Consider the following 22,565-nt stretch of genomic DNA (forward strand, 5'->3'; position numbering starts at 1 on the left):
AGGCCATTTCTGCATCTGAAAATATGGAACATAATACGAATTCCACAACAATAAGATGCTAGTTTAGTTTGTTATGTATTGTACAACATCTAGAAAAGATGCAAAAGTAAACTTAATTTTCCAGCATAATCTATAATAGCAAATTACAGCTTGTTTACTTAGCATGCAATAGATAGAATATCCTTATTATCCCAAGTAACACTCCGTTTATTATTCAAAATTGTCTTATACAGTAATATCAATAGAATACACCGTATATATATATTTTACATAGTTGTACCAATCCTATTACATAAAAGTCAATATGTCGTTCTATGCAGTAGCCAGCATGTTTTACTCATAAAGGTGTAGGAAATACCTTTGATCCGATTAAAAACGTCGACTGATTCAAGTACATATTACATGTAACATATACTGTTGAGGCAAAAATACACATTCTGAAAAATAATTTCTTTTATCAAAAAGGAAAAACAATAACGACTGTAATAAAATAATGCATATGTTTTGAAAGAAAAAATAGATGAATGACCCATATACAGTACAAGCGTCATATTACATCATTCATGGACAGTGTGTGAATATTTAAGAGTTTTCATTTCGAGGCTTTACATCTACTCACAGAGTAGAAAATTATAAAATATTGACCATCAGATGTGATGATGAGTTATATACTTAACAGTGGTCTGTAGCTTTCTGAATATACACACAAAGTAGGTGAATTTTGTATTCTTCCTTATGACTGTGAATTCTATGATGGTACAGCGATCATTCATATCAATACTTCATATTTCAGTTATAAACCCGTTTGGTTTCAAACTCTTTAAAAGTTGCTGTTAGTCAAATATATTGAGAGTGACATTTCCCTTTTCGTTGATTCACAAGACAGATGATTCAACATATAAAACAACCGCAAATACCTGTTTAAATATAATTAAATGTTCCATTTGCGAATTCAAATTTTCGCAAATGTATCACTAAACACTTTAGCAAAACTAAACATACAAATTTAAGGCTATTAACAGTATATCTAATACATATCAAAATAGATTAGAAAAGTAATAGAACTAATGTTCATACATATATACTAGTATATAGAATAAAAACATATTTTTTTCAGATCGTCCGCTAGGCCTTTCTGCCTTCTAGGGCTTCTTCAGACGGATTGATGTTTATTTATCCCCGTGGGTTACATGACGTCATCAATATTTGTATAGTCAAAATGTTAGTGACGTCATAAATAAACAAGCATAGCGACGTCAATAGTAGTATATTTACTAGTATATATATAGATTGATTTGCATGCAGTACCAAACACCAAGCAGTATAGACAAGAAGATGTTTTATAGAACCATTCGTATGTATGTGAAATAACACAATAGAAGTATGTCTCTATTTTATTTCCATATATCTTCACAAAATGATCAAAGCCTGGCTTTTTGGACGTTACGTAATATTTCGCTAAATTGTGCTCTATCAATCAGTAAGCGTCGGAAATATTTGTTCCATAAAACTCTTTTCTCAATCTTATCGCACACATAATTTAGATATGAACATATATACCATTTAACAGATTTGAATTATAAATGTTTAAGAACCACGTACCTGCATTGGCTTTTTTTAAATACATGTATCTTACATTACTCTTGAGAAACCAGGATACGGTATCGAAACATTCTGAAGTTAAATCCTTCATAAAATATACGATAATTCATCCATGTGGATAACTTAAACCTATTTTGAGTTATCTATTTACCAGGCTTCAAACATTTATAAAATGGACATAGTACGGTACGAAAAAAGCAAAAACATAAAATATCAATAAATACCAGTCATCTCTTCATCATAGTCTTGCTCGTTGTGGGGTTTCAGGCCTGTATTATATAAAATACGATAGAAGGCATCAGCATGGGAGACAACTCATTTTAAAGTAAGGAAGGATAAGGCAATAATTAAATATACCTGATAACATATATTTGTCGTGAGATCAATATTTTCGCGCTTCTCTGCGATGAATGTAAATTTAAATATCACGCTAGACAACCACCGAAATGGGACGCCACCTAAATACGAAACTATGAGTCACCCAGTCCAAACTCTGTAGAAGCAAAAGACTTTGAAATTGTATTTAATGAAACCTTAATTTTATTGTCTATACAATGCACAGTCACCAGTTCGGACAAAGAGGGCTACTTTTCAATCATATTTTCTTTGTTGGTTATTCAAAATTCAAAATGGACACTGAAAGAGCTGAACATTTTGTAATTAAAAATACTGAAAAAGTTGAAATAATGTGTTTTGCATCTGAAACGGCTTCTATAACCCTCCAGGTGCCTTTTACGTTATATATTAGTTTTGTTTCTGATAGAATTAAGCGTCGAATAAACATAACGAGTAGGTTACCGTATCAATCATGTCATGCCTTAAACATGGTCGTATTCATCACTGCGATAATCACTAGTATTAATTGCACACGATGTATCACGTGTAGAACACTCTATGGTTTATATCGTTTGTTTGCTCTGTTTAAGATTCCATGACTTGATTAACTGATTCTTCAAATTTGAAAAGAGTATAAATACTATCATAGTACAACTAATATAGAAAGGCATTTCAACGGCATTTAAACATTTACGTCGACTTGTGTGCTATAATTTCAATAATTAATATAACGTTTACACAATTGTACTAATACGTCACAATAACACAATAAGATTACAGATTAAGAGCGCACCTTTAACACGTGTAAGTAACGGGGATTGTATATAAGTGATATGGAAAAGAACATGGCTACTCCAAAGGAATAAACATTTTTGTTTAAAAATTCGTTCTGTTAGAAAATGCGACTTTGACATGTAATGGTAAGTACAATCATCATTTGAAGTCAACAACAGACATATATTTCACACCAGACACCAATAGGTACACAAAGACGAAATATCGCCTGGGTTTATTTAATTATACAGTGTCAAAATATGGAATAATTAGAACGGAAGCTATTACAAAACAGGAAGCATTGAGAAGTTATTACAGAACAGACACCATAGGAGATTGCAGAGTCCCCGAAAGAACATAAGTAGGTGAAAAAGGTTTGTAATTATACTTAGTAGAAACAGACGCTATGGATAAAGTAATACTGCCTAGGCTGGCAACAAATTTCGTACATTATATATATTGTATTGCCAACTAAACTTCAGTAAAATTGATATGATATTCATTTTTAGATGGTTAAGACTAAAGTGATTATATTTACGAGTTCATTACGCTTAGTTGTGAAGGATCTAATAATCAAGCTTGGGTTTCTGTATAGGATGGGAACATACATGCGTACTGTGGATACGTCTTAATGTTATCTATAATACTTTGTTTATCCTATAAATCGACCAGTGTTATGTCAGTTACATATTTTCAGAGATTTTCAAGATTGATTTCATGTTAAGTGATTGGCTGACCATACATACGTTGGTTGTAGGAAAAGCAATATGCTATAAACCTCTTCGGTAATACCCTTAAACAAACGCAGCACATAGCTACTTAACAAGTAATTAGTTGTAAACCTGTAAGTTAAGCTAAAGAAAAATGAAAATGTTTTTTTTTATTGATGTTGATTTCCTTTAATTTAGCTTATCATCTTTTCAAACATTTGGCTCTGGTATTAAAAAAACCAGAAGCTTAACACTGCCACAGCATTCCTAACTTTCACGAAACGATTGAACTGTTCACACCTTTTGTTTGATGGTTAAAATCCCCGATATGCTTACCATTTGGTATATCAAACACCGTTTATTTTAATATTATTACCTTTAGTAATATTAAGCATATTGCCAATGTCTCGAATCGAACATTTCCACCTTAAAGATTTTCTGTCGTTTGTCCTGAGTTTAAGCATTTTACTTAACAACCGTTAGTATGGTCATAAATATAATTTAGTTTCTTTTGTCTTAGTTCTATCCAAAGGGCTACAGCGCCTATTACCTCAGGCAAAAAAGAAAGGATTACAGTATAGTCTTTTTTTTTTACATTTGAGTTTTACCAAGGCAACACTCATCTAAAGAAGCCGGCACTCAACCTTTATGGATCCCTACTGCTCTTAACCACATCAATTACCCTCATGTCTTACATGACCTGATTCACCTTTGTATGACCCTTATGATTCTGATGATGTACAAATTTCTGTTATAAGACTAGTGCCATCGCTAATACGCTGTTGACTAGGAATGAGGATGGTAGCATGTATAACTCAGGTAGATGTCAACGTTGGTATTTTTAAAGTGTACAAAGGGCAGGGATCAGTTGTGCTTATTCTCTGTGGAGTATATTGCACTTCGGTTGACTCTGAAATGGTTGTTGACGAGTTCGAGGCACGTGAATCATTATTGATTCCTTCAAACCAAAATTAAAACAAAATCGGTAATGTACATGTCATTTCGATGGTTTCAATCTTGATTAAGATACTATAATGTGTTGAATGTCCGAAGGGTTATACATTCGGCCAATTTAATCTCATACAATTATATTAACCTTGAAATGGATAGATGTTATATTTTGCTAATTAAGGCCATCGAAATTTTATAAATCATGCATTCATTAAGTACATCAATTAATAATAAAAGGCATAAGGCTAAGTTTTGTATCTTAGAAGTATAGGATTTTCAGTACTGTTTATCAACATATAAGCAGATTAATATTTGAGGTATAACACAAGTTTTGTTTTCTGCAGTATACAAAACACATGGAAACAATACATTGTGTCAGTATGTATCTCCTGTAATCAATTTGTGACGATACCGTGTATCATCCTAGTTCACAACGAGCTCAAATCCGATCTGACTAACACTGTAATGTATATGACAGAAAACCAGGCCATTGTCACAACCGGCTTTTTCATTGTAGTTTTTATTATCTTCTGTCAAGAACGATTGCTTCCTAATGTACAGAGAAGGAAAACTGAATTGTTCATACTAAAGTCAAGACCCAAGCGGGCTATCTGATCTAGAACAAGAAATAGGCAGCCTTTATACCGAGCTCTGCTGCCGTTAAACAAAATGAATGGGCGTTGTAATACGGGTCCCACTAACCTCTGACAACACTCAGAATCTGACACTTCAATAAATTACAGTCGCCATACTACTACACACTGCACTTAATGAAACTCATCCATCGAATGTACAAATTCTTGATACAAACAAAGTGATGGACCAAACATTGAGACAATCTGAGATATCACGTGATCAAGCAATAAATGGTCACCAGCTAAGGTACTCTTCACGGAATATAGAACAAGTACTGTTAATTTTCTTCAATGAAATATTGTCTAAGATCACACGAGGAGACAAAAGAAGCGGCATCATGGACAGACAGTAAAAGGAGTGAACAAGAACAGCTAAATGAGATTTAACATATTGTTTATGGTAAATTACCTATCAAGTTTTCATTTACTAGCGTGACCAGGTGTTTACAATTAGATCTCATTTAAGAGTGTTTTTGATGTTTGTTACTATTCCCGTTTTTCATTTTTCTTTTTTCATTTTCGAACTTTTATTATTCCGAAATTCATTCAAACGGGTCGGTTTTTTTGGGGTGATTGACCAGTTCATGTAATAAAGTATGCAATATTTGTTATTATGTTATACAGCAAAGCGTAAATATGAATAAGGAATCCTTTAAAAAGTCGATTATCCAGCAACCTTGGTATGTTTCCTGTAAACATACCTTGATTGAAGGGTAACTAGATTAAAATGACACTTTTGTATAGATAAAACAAATAAGTTTGTCCGTTAAACCACTGGTTTAATTGTGTGACAACCAGCTCAGTGTTGCAGCTCGATTAACGATTAAACATTTAAGGGATTTCATTAGTATTTACTATGTAAGACTCAAATAATGTATTAGTAATAATATAAACGTGAAGATGTAAAACTTTCTCGTGATATTCACCCTTTACATTTACAGATAAGCCTCGCTATAAGGTACCTCGTTTCAGTCATTATCCCGTTTAATGCTATTAATTTTTTAGATCATTATTTCCAATTTGCTTAACAATTGCTTGATGTGCCCGACTTTTTATATGTATTAACAAATTATTTTGTAACGTTGATCTAGTAGTGGACGTATGGAAGCAATACACCGAGATCTTCTGGTATAGTACTAATTACTGTCACCTAATTGCTATCCAATATATCCACTTCTCCTCTTTACAATCCTAATACAAAACAACACAAAACGATAAGTACGGCGCGCCATAAAACACTATCGACCAAATGGCTCCACTGTTAGCTGTCTTCGGAAGTACATACTTCTACAGGACACGTTAAACCGCTCTGACCAGTACCCACGTAAATATTTTGCAGAATTATCTAACATCACCGATTTATTTCTCTTTTCCATTGTTTATCCGATTAAATGTGGATTGGTTTTTTTCTTATCCAGTTTGTAATATCAAACATATTTTTAAATAGAATCAATCTTTGTTTACATTCTTCTTTCGCCTTAAAATAAACCTTATGCTAGAGGTAACGATGACCTATGAATAGGCCAAAGTACATTAATGTAGCTTGGAGACTAAACATATCACGAAAACAGCATATTGTCAAAGGTATAACATCAATAATGATCGATCATGAAACGTAATGACTTACTATACGTTGGCAGACTCTATCATATACAAAACAAGTCACAAAAATATGGAAAATTGAGAAAAATAAGTTTGGGACACACAATATTAGCATTGCATGAATTATCACTTCATCAACTATGATTATAATGAACCGAAACCAAAAGTAAGCACTCTTCATTATCAATTGTTACAACATTTGGGTTTGAATTGTCTACTTTCAACCTCAATTGAGTGTTAATTAAACAATCAGGACTCACAGTCGTAGTTAGTTTTTATTCCTAGTATCACAAAAGATATGTTTAAGAAATCTCTTAAACTACACTCGAATTATCCACATAAAATCATATTTAAACCTTTTTGATGAACACAATTTAAAAGAAATCGCATTTAAAAGTAAGCATTATAATGTCATAAACCTGATACCGCTGCACTCATCTGTACGTTGATCAATTTCACGCCGTGGTTTGCGTGCGGTTGGATTATTTACATTTCAGGAAATCGGCTTCTCTGAATACACATTGTTACTATGCATGTGCTAAGCTAACTAGGCCAGTGCTGTGTTCCTTGATCGTTTCTAGCAATTTACATTTAACAATAGAGCACGCTTCCATTACAATGCTGTACCGCGTACAAAGGGATACGAATCATACCATATATAATAATCTATATAGGGAAAGCTGTTGATATTCTATCGAAAGAAAACCTCCTCAAATATACAGAAAAAAGGCATTGACTGAAAGCTTGACTGATTCGAATATCCTTTATAATAAATACCGCAATCCATGTCTTATCAATAAAATAAAATACACAATCTTGAATAAAAAACGTCTGATTACATTTTTGTTGTTATATGAATTATTACGTCACATCATTTATCAATGGCGATTCGCACGCAGACTATCGTCCGTCAGATGTACAAGCTAAACATCAGCAGCACATGTACACAATGCCTTCAAATCAGATCACCATTGATAGTGTGTTCAAAGCTACAATAGAGAACCGTCAACGGCAGCTTCCTAAAATGCGTTGACACTTATACATGGCAGTCACAACAGACACTACTAAATATTACTGTTTTAGCGCTATCCAATGCAAGCTTTGGATAGGTCAATCAACAACACTATTCATGAGTTTACATGTGACACATAACAATTATATCCAGCGTAAGAAAATTGTAAGGTGGAAATGATAAAGTTTATATTCGAATACTGATAACGACAGTGAATTTTGGAACGCTGCTAGTTATAAGAACGCTCAGCTTCTACAGCCTAAAGGCAGTATTCAAAAACGATTTTAGCATTACTAACGTTCTAAAACATTATTATTGCGATGTGCTTAAATACAACATTTCAAAATTATGAAATCACTTACCCGATATTGCTGATAAAACATTCATAGTCTCCAATTGCCCTGCTACCACTTAACAGCGTTAACTCCTCGTATGTTTACTTCAGCAAACTTTCCAATCTTCTTCACAGGAGAGCTCAATATGTGAATCACCAACTCAATTCTCTAAATTTTCTTTCAATGTAGCAAGGTTGTGTACCACGATTTTGCGGTTCCAATTCCGATGAGTACTTATTTATGATAGGTGGTCTACTGCAAAGCCTGCTCTTATCGTTGAAAGCGTGCATTAATTTGTCCGTCTTAATTGTTTTACGAACTGTGCAATAACTTTTTTCCAAAGAGTTATGACTACACCAAGTGCGAAAATATCCCGCACACATATATTGGATATCAATAATTCATTCATAAACCGGGGGCAACATAAATCACTGTAAATACACTCGCACCACATATGTCCACTATAGCTCTTATAATAGAATCAATTTTGTTTTTGTTTTCTGCGGACGAGAGAAAATAAACCGGCTTAAATCGGATTGCAATAAGAGGAAAAGAAATCTATAAAGTTGCCTATCAATCTATCACATGTAACACATTTATGGGTCTGTGTCTCGCGCAAACCGACATGGTCCCTCTGACAACGCCAAGCTTTAATTGGCCTTAGTATGCGTCACACATGAGAACAGAACTCCCGGTCTATAAAAGAGCAGTGTTAAGAGCATATGCTAAGAATAAGCAGTTCATTACTTCGCAAATAGTTCTTTTTTGCTTTTTCTATTTTCGTTTCTGAACAAAGCAACTGCATGTGGCAGAATGCAATATAACCAATAACGGGATTCAAACTTCGTCAGATGTAAATTTTAATTATGTATTGATTTGGGAAAATGATGCCGGAAGTATGCGCCAAAGAGTACGTCCTTTAAGGAACTTCGAGCTCTGTGAGAAATTTATGTGCAATAAAGAATTCACTTGTGATGAGCTTCTGGACAGCTCAGGCCATCTCAGCAGCACAAATATTATGTTGTAATTACTGTGTAGACAGGGCCGTGGAGGATTATACACTTCTAGCTGGAAATTGAATCATTTTGTTTCCTTCTTCCTGGACCTTTTGACACTTTATCTTCAATGTGATGTAACTGAATAGGGATCGATCGTATTACAATACAATAACTCGGTTCCTGAAAGCATTGCTTTAGAATGTAAAATACTTCTTTGCTACATGTATAAGAAAAGTATAGTTATGACCAATGCCCACAAAAATGTTAAGCTGATATCGGCTAGCTTACGTAAAATTGCTGTCTCAAGCAGTTTGATCACTCAAATGTTTAACTGAAATGTGCTTTCCAACACACTTGTTTAACTGATACCTGCTGACCAAATTGGACATTGCAATGCCATTTTATTTTATCGCCACACTAACGAGAGATTGCATGGTGGCATGGCACTTCACTAGATAACAAGCTACATGTAGCGAGAGGTTCATGGGGACATCACACGAAAAGTTCATCACTTGGTAAACATTTAATTATTGGTAAACTGTTCATATCTTTTATCGGTTTCGTCCCTGTATCCGTATCCATTGGCCTAGACAATGTCATGTTAAGCCAAGAACTTCTATTTAATGGAATGTTATGTAGAATAAACTTGTTTTATTAAAGTTGTTCTGGAGAAACCTGTTTGGTATTAAAATGTGTCATAAAGATACAATGAAGATATATAAAAGTGTAATCTCTCTTTGCATTTTATAATAGTATGCATGTACCACATAATCAACAAATAAACACAGATCTAGAACCGGTGTCTATACAAAAAGACAACAATATTGATGTCTGTACCGAACATTGAAGGTTTCGGTGTAGAACACCCTGGCTGAGTAGTTCTTGGTGAATAGGAAAATATCCAGAAAAACCGATAGAAGGGTAGCATAATACATTGTTGTCAATTATATGTTTACACATTTTCTATCTCAGATACTTGTGAGAGGAAAAGGGATATAAACAACTGTATAATTTCATCAAGAGTCGAACCAATATACATCATTCTCTACCTACATGTAATGAAGGGAAACAACACTGCCTGTAGTCGAGTCAGTCTAAAACTAGAGACTAGAAATTCGCCAAATGTTTCATTATTGAAGCTGTTAATGAGATATCTTCAAATCTCAAAGTGTCGAGGTCAATACGGAGAAAACCTTATCAATTATATTTTGTTACTGGGGTAAAGCCTTTTATTATGGTAACCTAAACGGCATAATGATACCATTAATGACACTTTGATACAGTTATCGAACTATCGCAAAGCTTTTAACTTCCAATCATTGGATTTCCTGTGTTTCGGCTCATCTGAAAATGTACTTTTCAATAGCACTAACGATTGTGTAAAGTTCGAAGAAGAGGGTCTCTTGGTAATTGTCTCGGTTGGGTTTTTTCCCCTGACGTACACACAGTGTAGCATAGTATGCGTCATGTCAAATAAGAAAAAGGTGCTGCACGTAAATGAAATGCAGAATTCTTTGCATTTCCCACAGGGCTTACAATGATTGGCCTGGGAGATTTATTTGTTTTTCTATGTCTACGTTAAAGGATGATCGCAGGGAAGTACAAATAGATTTCTTGATTTATTTATGTTACATCGTAAAGACTGATGTCCATCCAGCACGCAACGCTCGGTTTACTAACAACTAATACCCAGACATATTTAAAGTCGATGCGGATCTGGTGTTCATTGCTAGTTGAGATTTTGTTTTTCTGTTGACCACGCATAACACAACTATCATCTTGCCCTTTTATCGATACCTTTGTAAATGCCACAAAAAATGGCATGGGGATGGGTTTTTCTTTTCCAGTTACAATTAACTAATTAATCGTTTCATTGCTAGGTGTATATTAACGTCTAGTTAATGTATCGCTTACTATATTATAATGTAAAAGTAACGAGAGAGAAAACAACAATACAGTTACATATTTGTGTATTAAGTAGTAGTCAAATTATCTTTGTAATTGTTATTACTGCGCAAGTTTAAAATGTTTAAATTTGATATGTACGTTTTTGCAGAACATTGATTTTCACTTATTTAAATGGATAAAATGCGGACCCTAAGGAATGCTATACCAAAGCCTGGTAAGAATCCATTTTAACCAAAATAGTTTTGAATTAGGTCATTGTTTACTCTATTGTCGTTGTATTAGATAAGGTCCAGCTGCAGTCAAATGCTACTGCGATATATGGACCGAGTCGTAAAACCTATGAGTAGGAGCTTCAGTAATTTTGTCAATAGATCCCTCTTTACGATAGGGGCGCATCCGGAAAGGAGATCTGTTCGACTTGTACTTATGTTTCAAATTTAAATGTAAATATTGTTATGCACCAATGATTATGTGCTTGAGCAAATGCATATCCTTTTTCCAAATATGGAACAGGCTTTAGTATATTTCTGATTCCAAATACCTCGTATAGAAACACACTTTTCAGTACTTGTTAATGTGTTAAATATACAGAGATATACATAAACTTATAACACGTGTTGCAAAATGACTGTTTGTGTATAAACTACTGGTGATACAAATTAAATCGATGCAAACGTACATTATATATGTAAACGCTTCATTATCAACCGTGCATCATTTATAGATCCATATCTATCGACCAGAATGTTTATTGATGACATGAGTGTGGAAACACATGTTCTCTATGTCTGTTAATGGTGAGCGCTCACTTTCAGAGATGTTGACGGCCCACCTTTAAGGATAGTGATGGCACACCTTCAGGGATGGTGACAGCACACCTTCAGGGATGGTGACGGTACACCTTCAGGGATATGGTGATGGCACACCTTCAGGGATGGTGACGGCACAACCTCAGGGATGTTGACGGCACACTTTGAGGGATGGTGACGGTACACCTTCAGGGATGTTGACGGCATAACTTCAGGGATGGTTATGGCACGCCATCAGGGATGTTGACCGAAAACCTTCAGGGATAGTAGCAGCACACCTCCTGTGATGTTGACGGCGCACTTTTATGGATGGTGACGGCACACCTTCAGGGATGGTAATGGCCCACTTTCAGAGATGATGACGGCAAACATTCAGGGATGGTGACGGTACACATTCAGGGATGGTGACGGTACAACTTGAACGGCACACCTACAGAGGTGTGACAGTAGTCATGCTAGAGGATACGTATTGTTCAGAAGACATCCATCTGTAACATGTGGCGTCGTAGTCTTAAAATCATTTTCGTTCTCAAAATTAACTCTTTGGGTTCAAAACAACGTCTTTGTAACTCGCAGTAGTTTTGTGTCCGTCTTTGTAGGTATACCTCATTTTTTGTTGTTTCCTCTATAAATGCATACTGCCAAAGGTACAATGGATGTTCGAGTGAACAAAATAAATAGAAATGCAAATCATATAGAAGCAGCAGCCCTGACTCTTTCAACGCATAGTCGAATCTAATTATGAAAAAAAAGAAAAAAAGATAAGAACAAAATTGAACATAAGTTTGAATGTAATTCAAGAAAGAATGGCCGCCGCTGATCTATTTCCATACGTCACAGTACGAGATTTAAATGCACTTTACCAGTTCAAATAGGATTTCTCCTCAGATCTTTACTAACTTATGGATAAGATGAAAGCGACAAAACCTTGTAACTCAAAGGAAGTGATACATCGAGTGTCTTAAGATAAATAAATGTTTTGACTGTTAGTTTTACGCACGCTCTGAAAGTCCATGTGCATCCATATGGTATGGTGAACCTTTAGTGTGCGGCACCAGGGTGTGTCCACATATTCATTCTAAGATACTCATAGAAAGGAACAGCTTGCATTCTACCGAACACATGTACCACACACACTATTTAGCCTTACATGAACTAGAGAAAATGTAATTAGTCTTTCCATAATGCCAAGTAGATCAGTCAAGACGATTGATATCACAAGGACGGCTTATTTGTGAATGGCTGGCACTCATATTAGATAGAAAGCTATTTCGGTGCTGCATAGCTTACCGTCGTATGTAAATCTCGATTTCCTAGATATTAGAGGTCATGAAGGTCAACGGAGGTAAAAACTAATACTTTATATATAGATGTGTTTCTTAATTATAAAGCAAATCATTTTTACAACACCATTCTGTTAAGTTTATTCAATAAGTTACATCTAAATAATGCATTTCTTTTTCGAAATTATTTTGCAGCTCAAATTTGCATGATGTGTTCTTTTAAACATATGACACGATACAATATAATGATATCATGATATTTATTGATCTAGTATGATACTGAATTTATCCAAACATTATATTGCGGTACCTCCCTGTAGCTTTTAGTTCACCTTGCTGGTCTTACTAAGGAGTGTGTCCCAATAAACTGTAAATCTGAGTCCGTACCCAGTTTCCGGAATACAATAAGCCCGACACCGACGAGGCGATTCCACGATTGCAGACAAAATCTCGGTATTTTGTTTTCATGCTTTAAAGTGCACCTGTACCTTGTAAAACATGCTATATGTTTACACTGGTAGGTAAATACAATACTATAAGATAAGCAGAGACATAAAACAGTTCATTTTACAACTGACTTTTATATAATTCGATCGTGTTCGGTTGCTTGAGTGTTGAACTCTATATGAGTGGTTGTGTATTTCACAGTATGGTACACGTAGTCTATATACTCAATACATAATAATTACATAATCCATATATCTGCCGTTGTCTGATGTATATTTAACCAGTATCGATCTTTAAGATAGATCAGGCTTTAAAAGACAGGTATAGATACAAAAAAACATAAGACTTTGAAATTCATGAAAGTCAATTTAAGAACAATCAGTGCATTGAATAGAAAAAGGCATGCACTTACTTTTTCCCACTTGGAAGAATATTGAATTGAGACATTTTGTGTATTTCAAGTGTTGCCAAATAGGAGATCGCTTTTCCATGTTCTTCCTTTTTCTCATGACGTGAGATCCGTATGCTTAAACAATCATTGACAATCAATATGTGAAAGATTCTCGCATTTTATTCTAAAATGCTGTCATACATTTTAACTAAAATGAGCTTGAGTTATTAAGGTTACATGTTACCTGCTCAAATGAATTTAATCTAAATGAGACTGAGATTACATCTACCTGGACTGTGTCATCACTAAACATTAGCATACCACTGTCATAAAAAAATAATCATATTAAAACCATGTAATCAGTTTCACTCTATCCCCTTATAGGTAATCGGATCATGTTGAGAAGGCTTTGTCTAACACCATGCATTCAGTTAACTAACCAGACGTTAAATGTCACGTGTAGAGCAGCCATGCTCTTGAAGTTCAACTCTAGATACCAACAGACTCTGTTGTGAAGTAGGCGGAAAATATCTAAACATACAGAATTTGGACGAGGCAACAAGTAGGTTTGCGAGTTCACTAATGTATACATGGTTCCTGCTAAGTTCGTATTTTTAGTGACGTCATGCATTTAGGCATAAGTGAATAAATATCAATAGTCACTTTAGATGCAAGCTTTCTGGCTTAGCCACTCATTTTACGTAACATCCATATTTGAAAGCAGGAAGTTTGCATACAAACAGGAAACTTTCGCCAGCGTAACGCCGACGCTGCTCTCGATGACCCCATAATCACAGCAGTTGACGTTACTGTGACGTCATAATATGTTATAACATACCGTCACAACTATCGACGATTGGAACAAATAGGAAAAAAATCCTGTGTGTAAATCAAACCGAAATTCCACTATTACCAGTCTCACTACGCTTGGTTTCTCCTTCACCTTTTCCGATTTCCGCACCTTCAAGTTTTTTAAAAACTATGCACTTCCGTTGACGTGATTCGCCTTTAACCTCTTGATTCGGATGTCAGTAATATGTTCTTAAGTTCTCTTTTAATGATGTAAGGATGACCTCGCCGATAACAAAACAAGTAGAATGAGCCATTTACAAAAAGGGTAGTTACAGCTTACAAAACAACTACATGTACACATACATATATAGGTATACCATTACGATTATACATAAAACATTGATACATGCATACTCCATATTCCATTTATAAGTGTTTTGTTATAGGAAAATGGATTAGCAAGAGCTCTGTGATAAACAAATAGATTCATAACTTGCTGAATTAATGAGGGAGGGAGGGAGTAAAAATGCGCAACAATAATTTTGGTTTGAACAATGAATCTCAGTTTGGGCATTATAATGGTTTCATGGATAACGACCCCAAAACTTTTTTTTATAAATCAAATATCGATAATGAAACACTGTATCGTAAGTAATACACGTAATACAAAACGGAAGGAAACACGTTAAGTGCATACGCTGGTATATCCTTTCTAGACCATTTATCACGAATAAGATATTTGTTTAAATCTATAAAACTCGCCTGTCTTCATCAAAACGTATCAAGAAGGGCTGAATTTCTAAATGAGTTCAATTTAAATCTACCACAGTTCACACGTCATGAAATAAACCACCTCGATGAATGGTCTAGCATTAGTGCTCTATTAAACTTATTTAAAATTACTATATACTGATATTGAAGAACATATGAAAAGAACAATTTAATTCATATAAGAGTAGACAATACCATAGATTTCTACGATGCGTATCTTTGAGAGTGTACCTGATCGTGAAGTGGCCGGGACGATCGATTTCAAGTGGGTTTACAAATATCACTTTTGGTATTGTCCAATCAGAACGGCACTTTCTATTCAATTCAATGTACGCAGCATGATTTCTGTGCAGATGAAACGACGTGAGAATAAGTGGTTGGTTTGGTACATCTTTGGTACATACACTATGGTATCCATTTACTTACAAAATTGATACAATTTCTTTAAGCAACTATTACATGTTTCAAATAATATACAGTTATATAATAAAACTGTGTTAAGTAGCATTTCAAGCATGACGTCATCATAATATGTCGTCAAATATATCCTCAACTGTTTTTGATGCAGTATTTTGTTTTCATTTTAGGCGATTTTAAAATGTGATAAATAGAAAACATTTATGGTTTTCGCTTTGAATATCAACGGGAAATCATTCAATATCTATTAAATGTCATACATGTTTCCACCATAATGCCAGATGCAACGTCATGTTTAGAGACGAATCGCGCGTCACATTCTCAGTAGTCGTACAACTGTACACAATTACTCTGAAAGCCTTTTTATTTTCAATGTCTGGTATTTTAAAAGTTTCTTGATATAAAGGCCGATTATCTATAGAGTCAGTCATATGTAGGGATTGGGAATATGAAAATTCTACCCCTGGGTAGAGCATGTAGGTCAGAACAGAGAACTGCTAAGTTCCGTATCTAACATTCCTCACCCCAAACCTACATAGCTTTCCATTAATGGATGATACCGTGAATACTGTGAAAACATGATGATTGACTATTTTTTTCACTCACCACTTTTAAGCGATATTGTTGACAGTTTGTTTTCGTGAGGCGATGTCAGCTGTCAGTATAACTGTCTAATGATGACACGTTTCAAAACCCCTGCCACAAGGTATTGAACATTTTGAACTTTATATTTTTACTGATGATTAAGAATAATGAAGTTCAATACAGCAGTCTTTAATTGCGTCTATGTTATTTCTATTATACTGATGTTCTCGATGCTGAATTTTCATGTGCTTCCTGAGGTCACGACAACCGACAAGTTTTTTATTTAACTATTTTATATTGCGGGGGCGAACCGGAAGTGAAATTTATTTTCTGATGTTGGACCTACTAGAATTCAGCTAGTAGATCTTAACTTTTATTTATAAAATCGATAATAAAGGCGAGTCTCAGCTCTCTTTAGCTATGTAGCAAGCTTTAACGTTTCATCAGCAAAACAATGAAACCATTGCATCAGTAGATGTTGTGGAAAGTTTTGTATACGACATACAATGGAAAATAAATAACAATTATGCTTATTTTTATATGAAATATAACACGAAATATAATAAAACAAAACATAAAGACGTAGAGTGCCAAAGAAAGCATATGTTATAAACACAAATTTTAAAGGGACACTGTAAAGCTATGCCTTGTACTGATATCTACATGTATCAAACCACTCGTGTCAATATAGACACCATGGACACGAAATAATAAATGCTTCATATAACTGTTTTACAAATGTATTGTTTTAACTTACCGCTGTCTTAAAGACCTAGATATATCACGATTTCTAAGCGTTTTCCCACATTAAAGTAACATTTTAATAGGTTATAGTATTTTACGTTTTAAAAGCTGAAACCAAATATGCATATGTATGCATATTAAATGATCATCCTCAAATAATGGGAAACAATTATGAATAATTAAGACAAAACAGTTTTCAGATTTCTTTCATAAATCTTGTATGAAATGACAATTCATTGTAGCTCTTATATATGATTAACACATCTTATACAACGAATCTTTCTCGGATGTTTAATGTATGATTGAACAATGATTGTGTATGCGTTGAAAGCATGTGCTGCCCTTCCCTTCTGCTGCACTGAAATACTTTTGTTCAATGGGGGAAATTGTGTAATACAAACACAGTTTATCATTTAGATTGTGTTTGTTTGTTTTGTGTTTTGTTTTGTTATTTATTATATATTTTTTACTCATTATATTTTATTACACTGTATATTTGTTTCAGGATGACACAAACACATATTCCATTAGGGCACATGAACACAATAGTAAAACTAGATACAAATAGCTTAAAACATAATTCAGTTTTGTCTGCAATATGCTATGCTATGCCTGGTAAGAACGTGCTTACACCTTACTTTGAAAACAGTTGTGATATGTCATTATTTTACTTACTTTGCAGAATGATCATGAACATCTGTGGTCCGAGAAATTGTATATCATTTAAAATATTAATCATGTTTGCTTCGACACGTCGACGTCTGCGTTACGGATGCTGAAGTTGAATTGATAAAATCGATGGTGATGTTGTCGCATATGTGATGGCTGCGGTGGGCCACAGGACAGCTTTCCCCTTTTTGTAATAAGTCCAATTTAAGTCTAGCATCCTTGCCTTGTCAGTAATACTACACAAGGAATATCTCAAATGTGTTACGTGTAGGACCGTCTAGCTGTGTTATGCAGCCTTTAGTTTCATTTTCCAACAGGCAGAGTCAAGGGCACCTGCATAGCAACAGTATCACCTGTATTGATACCAGTAAGTATTTAATGAGTATCCACAGCTGTGGTACTGCATCATTTGGCCGTAATCTGATTAGATTTGATTTGATTTTACCTATTCAGTGCGTTGCAGATATGCGTTCTGGCGATACATGTCCCTCTACAACAGTGTCTAGGTAAACACCCCCATATATATAACAAATTTGAAAGCATATGCAGACGTTCTCACTGGGAAACGATGCTAGCATATTAGTTCCCTAGCTGTAGCCTTTGTCCTTGGCCGTGCGGGCATGAACATGGTGCGTGGCAAAGCGTGCATCACAATTGTGAAGTTTATGACTTAGACGTGTCCAACTGTTATGGCATTGGTCTTAGTTGTATGGACTTGAAAGTGGTGACGTCACCTGTACATCTCTGGTACCTATGGCTCTCATCAATTTCATCGGCAGACTGAGGGTAATAACCTAAGTATGTTACATTCCGTTGATGGCGACCGTGTGGTTTGGGGCTTACTGTCAGATCATGGTTTCGTGGTGCAACGTGGACTTTTAAGACATCTAGAATACGAAAATGGCCTGCTGCTAAAATAAAATGTTCCTCTTCAGCTGACATAAAACTTGCTTCCTCTGATGTCTACCTCGGTATATATGGGGCAGCCAAATATAAGAATAAGCGAAACCATACAATAAATCAGGCCTTACGGGGGCTCAGCTACTCTGTAATTAGATTTAACGGACATCCACCAATCAAGATAGAATAGACAAAATATAACAACGTTATTCAAGAGCATGTTTTTACCCACATGAAAGGTACATGAGAACTTGCTGGTAACTTCATCAACAGATGTATCTTAACAGTATTACCTATAAAAAAGGCAAAGCAAAAGACACACAGTTCCTGTCCTGTGGAACGGTAAAAACTAACATTGTAAGAGGCATATACGGCAATGATAAAGCAGTGGGTGAAAGATAGACAAAATATGTCCCGACATGAGACCCCCAGTATGATGACAGCCGGTGAGCTAGTTAAGCGGGGGGGAATGGGAAAACAATAATCCCCCGCTCACCCTAGCGGAGTTATATAAGGATATAATAAGACATTTGTTATTACAATATATTTAATGCATATACTAACATATACCTATGGCATGTCAATTTAACATTTTTAAGGAGCTATGTCGATTCTGTATAATCTCATATAAAATCTCAGATATCTCGTATAAAATATAAGATATCTCATATATTCTACCATGTCTTCGACGTAAGGACACTACTGATTAATAAACAGTATTATTAGACAATAGACCCTGCACATGCATACACTATTTTCCAACAGATCAACGCTCATTAAAAACCTCCCTTGGAAATGTAAACAAGTAAGCTGCGATGCTATGAGGTAGAATGTGGGGTACGTGTAGTAAGCTCTGAACGTATTTGAAGATTCTTCTTAGCGTCTAGATTTATTTAAATTTTGTCAAGCTCGCCGTCAGAATGTTCGCTGAAACTGCCACGAAGGTGACTTGAAACAGTGTTTGTAAATCTGCCAAATGCTGATTTCATGTGTTAACGCGTGAGTCGATAGATTGTTGGATTTGATTGATTTAAATAAACATCTGGTATAAAGCATGACGTCAATGTTAATTGTGTATTGTTTGTCGACCAAATGGCGACTGAAATGAAAAATCCGTCAGGTTAAATAGACAACACAGGACAACATGGTCAGATATGATAAAAGCGCACAGCGTGTTGTGAAATGAAGACAAATAGGAATCACGTGACAAACGTTAGCGCGGAAAAGAATAGCCTTTTTTTTAAATTAAATCATCTAAGTTACCTTGCTTATACATTATCGTATGTATATATCATAAGCGTACAGAAACTGCGGTAGACACGAAAAAGAATTTCGTTACATTTTACTTCGTGTAACAGATATTATCAACATATGTTTGTATATTATGACAGAAATTTAACTCGGGATTCGAGAAAATTGAAATAAAATCAACTCAGGCAGCATGCGGCCTTCGTTCATCATTTTCAAACATTTTTTTACTCTCTATATATATTCCACCATAACAGACAAACACGAATGTTGATTGTTTCGTAAATATCGTTACTATATAAGATATCCAGAATGAGATTTCGTGGAAACAATAACAATTGACTTATCTTTCCCAATACAATCATTCGAAACATTTCAATCAGGATTGGACGGTCATATTTGCGAGGGTTACCCTACTCGATGATATCGAGCAGAGAGATTCAGCTCTTTTTTAAATGTTCCCTATTTCGCGTTGCCTCTTTAAATGGTGGCCAGCAGAGGCTGCCATTTCACGCACTTTTAAGGTTGGCTCACACATTCAGATATGGTGACTGGACCATGTGTTAAAGTTAACAACCCTCAGGACTATACTTAACTCTAAAATGATTCCGGGTTGACAGACATCACTTTTTGACACCTTACTAAAGTCTATTCTTCTTATATACAGTAAGATAGCTTACATAATAGATAAGTACATGATATATCTCACCCGCAGTGACAAGTATAGTTTTTCATTAAAGGTAATAAACTTGATTCTTGCCTTCTAAACCACAAACTCGTCCATGTTTTGTCATACTTGGCCTTTAAATAAAGTGCGTTAAATCTGTTAAGAAACGATGAGATTGGAACTCTACACCACGAAAGAACAATTACACTTAATGTTGTAGCCATGAATATGGGCAATATAACACACTGTAACCCTATCGGATTTTCGGGGCAGAAGAAACAGAGCAACAGGTTTTCCCGCAGGTTTGTTGTAGGAGTCGACGATGTTATTCCTTTTGTTTTGGTGTTCCGCAAGACCCTGGATTTGTCTTGTTTCAACTTCCTACATTAGTCATTGATGATAAGGATGGTGTCGTTTTGTTTTCATTTTATTATATATTTAACTTTTTTTAATTAAAAGAGTATGCGTCTTTCTAATTTCCAAGAAGCAAATAACTTTTATCCTAAATCACGAAAATAGGAAAACTGAGCGTATAAGAAAAAAACCTGTTCTATTGAAAAATATAGTTATCCATGCTTTGGATCTAGTCGAGCGAATAGATGTTCGGACGACAAGGGTGTCAGTATGTGATGGCAATCAAGCTGGCAACGTTTGAAGGAATTCAGTTTGAAATTTGATAAAAGTAATTCACTAAAACCGTGTGTAGTGATAGCTTCGTACATAATTGTTACATTGTAGGAGGAAATGTGATATCGCACATACATGAATGTGTTTTTTTTTGTAACATGCAAGGACGCTATTTCATAAATAGACGTATCCGTCGATCACAAGCTTTCGGATATGGTGTGAGTTTAACAAGAAAGAGCCTAGTCTCCAGGGATTCGTCAATTCTTCCACCAGTCCATTGTTATTCTGAAATGTATACGACGGAAAGACAGACGTCGTGTTAATTTAATCCTATCGCATAAAGCAATATTATATATCACGTTTCGGAGCAGACAGAGTCAATTTTGTATAGACACATATATCTTTGTCCGTTACTGTAATGGCCACATTTCATTGGCCGTTCTGCCTAACGCCAATCAAGTGTCACATACCGAAATAAGTTGACATGAAAATGATAAAATAAATGGAATATTTACAGACCTTCTTTAATAGTAAATTTAACAATACATTGATAATTAAATATATATAGTATATACTTTAACATGCGGCACTAGTACTCCTGAATGTTATAACTGCCCTCTGTATCACACTGTACAATGTATGTTCGTATGAGTTGACCAATATTCCTCTCTGTACGATGACCTGTGCCTCTACATGTACACTATACATTACATGTAATCTTAGTGTTGAAGTATGGCAATATTGATGGTAACAAAACTGCTTTCCGAAACCGATGGTGTTTAAATGTCACCATAGAGCTTGATGCGAATGTCATGATCTCCGTGAAAGATATCGATTGATGACGGACAAACCTCTACATGTAAGTGTCGATAGATGGTGATGATTATAGAATATGGGCAAGTTTCATGATCGCCATCATGATTTCATTGGAACATATCATATTTTTTGTGTGATATGGAGGTCAATGATTTGGAGTTTGCTTATCAATGCGCTATGTTGTTTCGTTTATTATACTGCCCAGATTCACGCTTAGGGGCATGCCATTACTTTTATGTAACCTATTGTAACGTGTCGCAGATGTAGATTGCACTTTTCTCCCACACTTCACAGGTACATTCCCGTTTTTGGTAGGGAAAAGATATACCTGTCCTGATCTACCTCGATCAAGACAGCTGACACGCGCTATTACGTCACAGACAACGCACTTTTTTCAACATGATCTGTGACCCTGTGCACTTTTAGCAAAACCTATTACATCATCACTTTGTACTCACATGCACATGTATATATATGTAAACAAAACATAGCAAGTTCAGCATCCCGACAGTTCAAAATAGGCGAATGTGTTGCCG

General features: G+C 35.1%; 1 protein-coding gene across 3 annotated transcripts in view; it reads right to left on the reverse strand.

Moving 5' to 3' along the window:
* Nucleotides 1-17,948, reverse strand: part of LOC110449220 (Kv channel-interacting protein 4-like) — a 500,831-nt gene extending 482,883 nt beyond the window's left edge. For 2 of the 3 annotated variants that reach the window (XM_021495925.1, XM_021495926.1), the window contains exons 1-2: nucleotides 7,985-8,024; nucleotides 1,827-1,871 (exon numbers count right to left, since the gene is read on the reverse strand). In XM_021495925.1, the coding sequence (XP_021351600.1) occupies nucleotides 1,827-1,871; nucleotides 7,985-8,009 (70 nt within the window). In that variant the 5' untranslated portion in view covers nucleotides 8,010-8,024. Of the gene's footprint in view, nucleotides 1-1,826; nucleotides 1,872-7,984; nucleotides 8,025-17,777 lie in introns of those variants that run through there. The other variant, XM_021495928.1, reaches the window with a different exon arrangement.
* Between the last annotated feature and the right edge of the window lie 4,617 nt (nucleotides 17,949-22,565).

This window comes from Mizuhopecten yessoensis, unplaced genomic scaffold (genome assembly GCF_002113885.1).
Source record: "Mizuhopecten yessoensis strain PY_sf001 unplaced genomic scaffold, ASM211388v2 scaffold4535, whole genome shotgun sequence".
Classification (NCBI taxonomy): domain Eukaryota; kingdom Metazoa; phylum Mollusca; class Bivalvia; order Pectinida; family Pectinidae; genus Mizuhopecten; species Mizuhopecten yessoensis.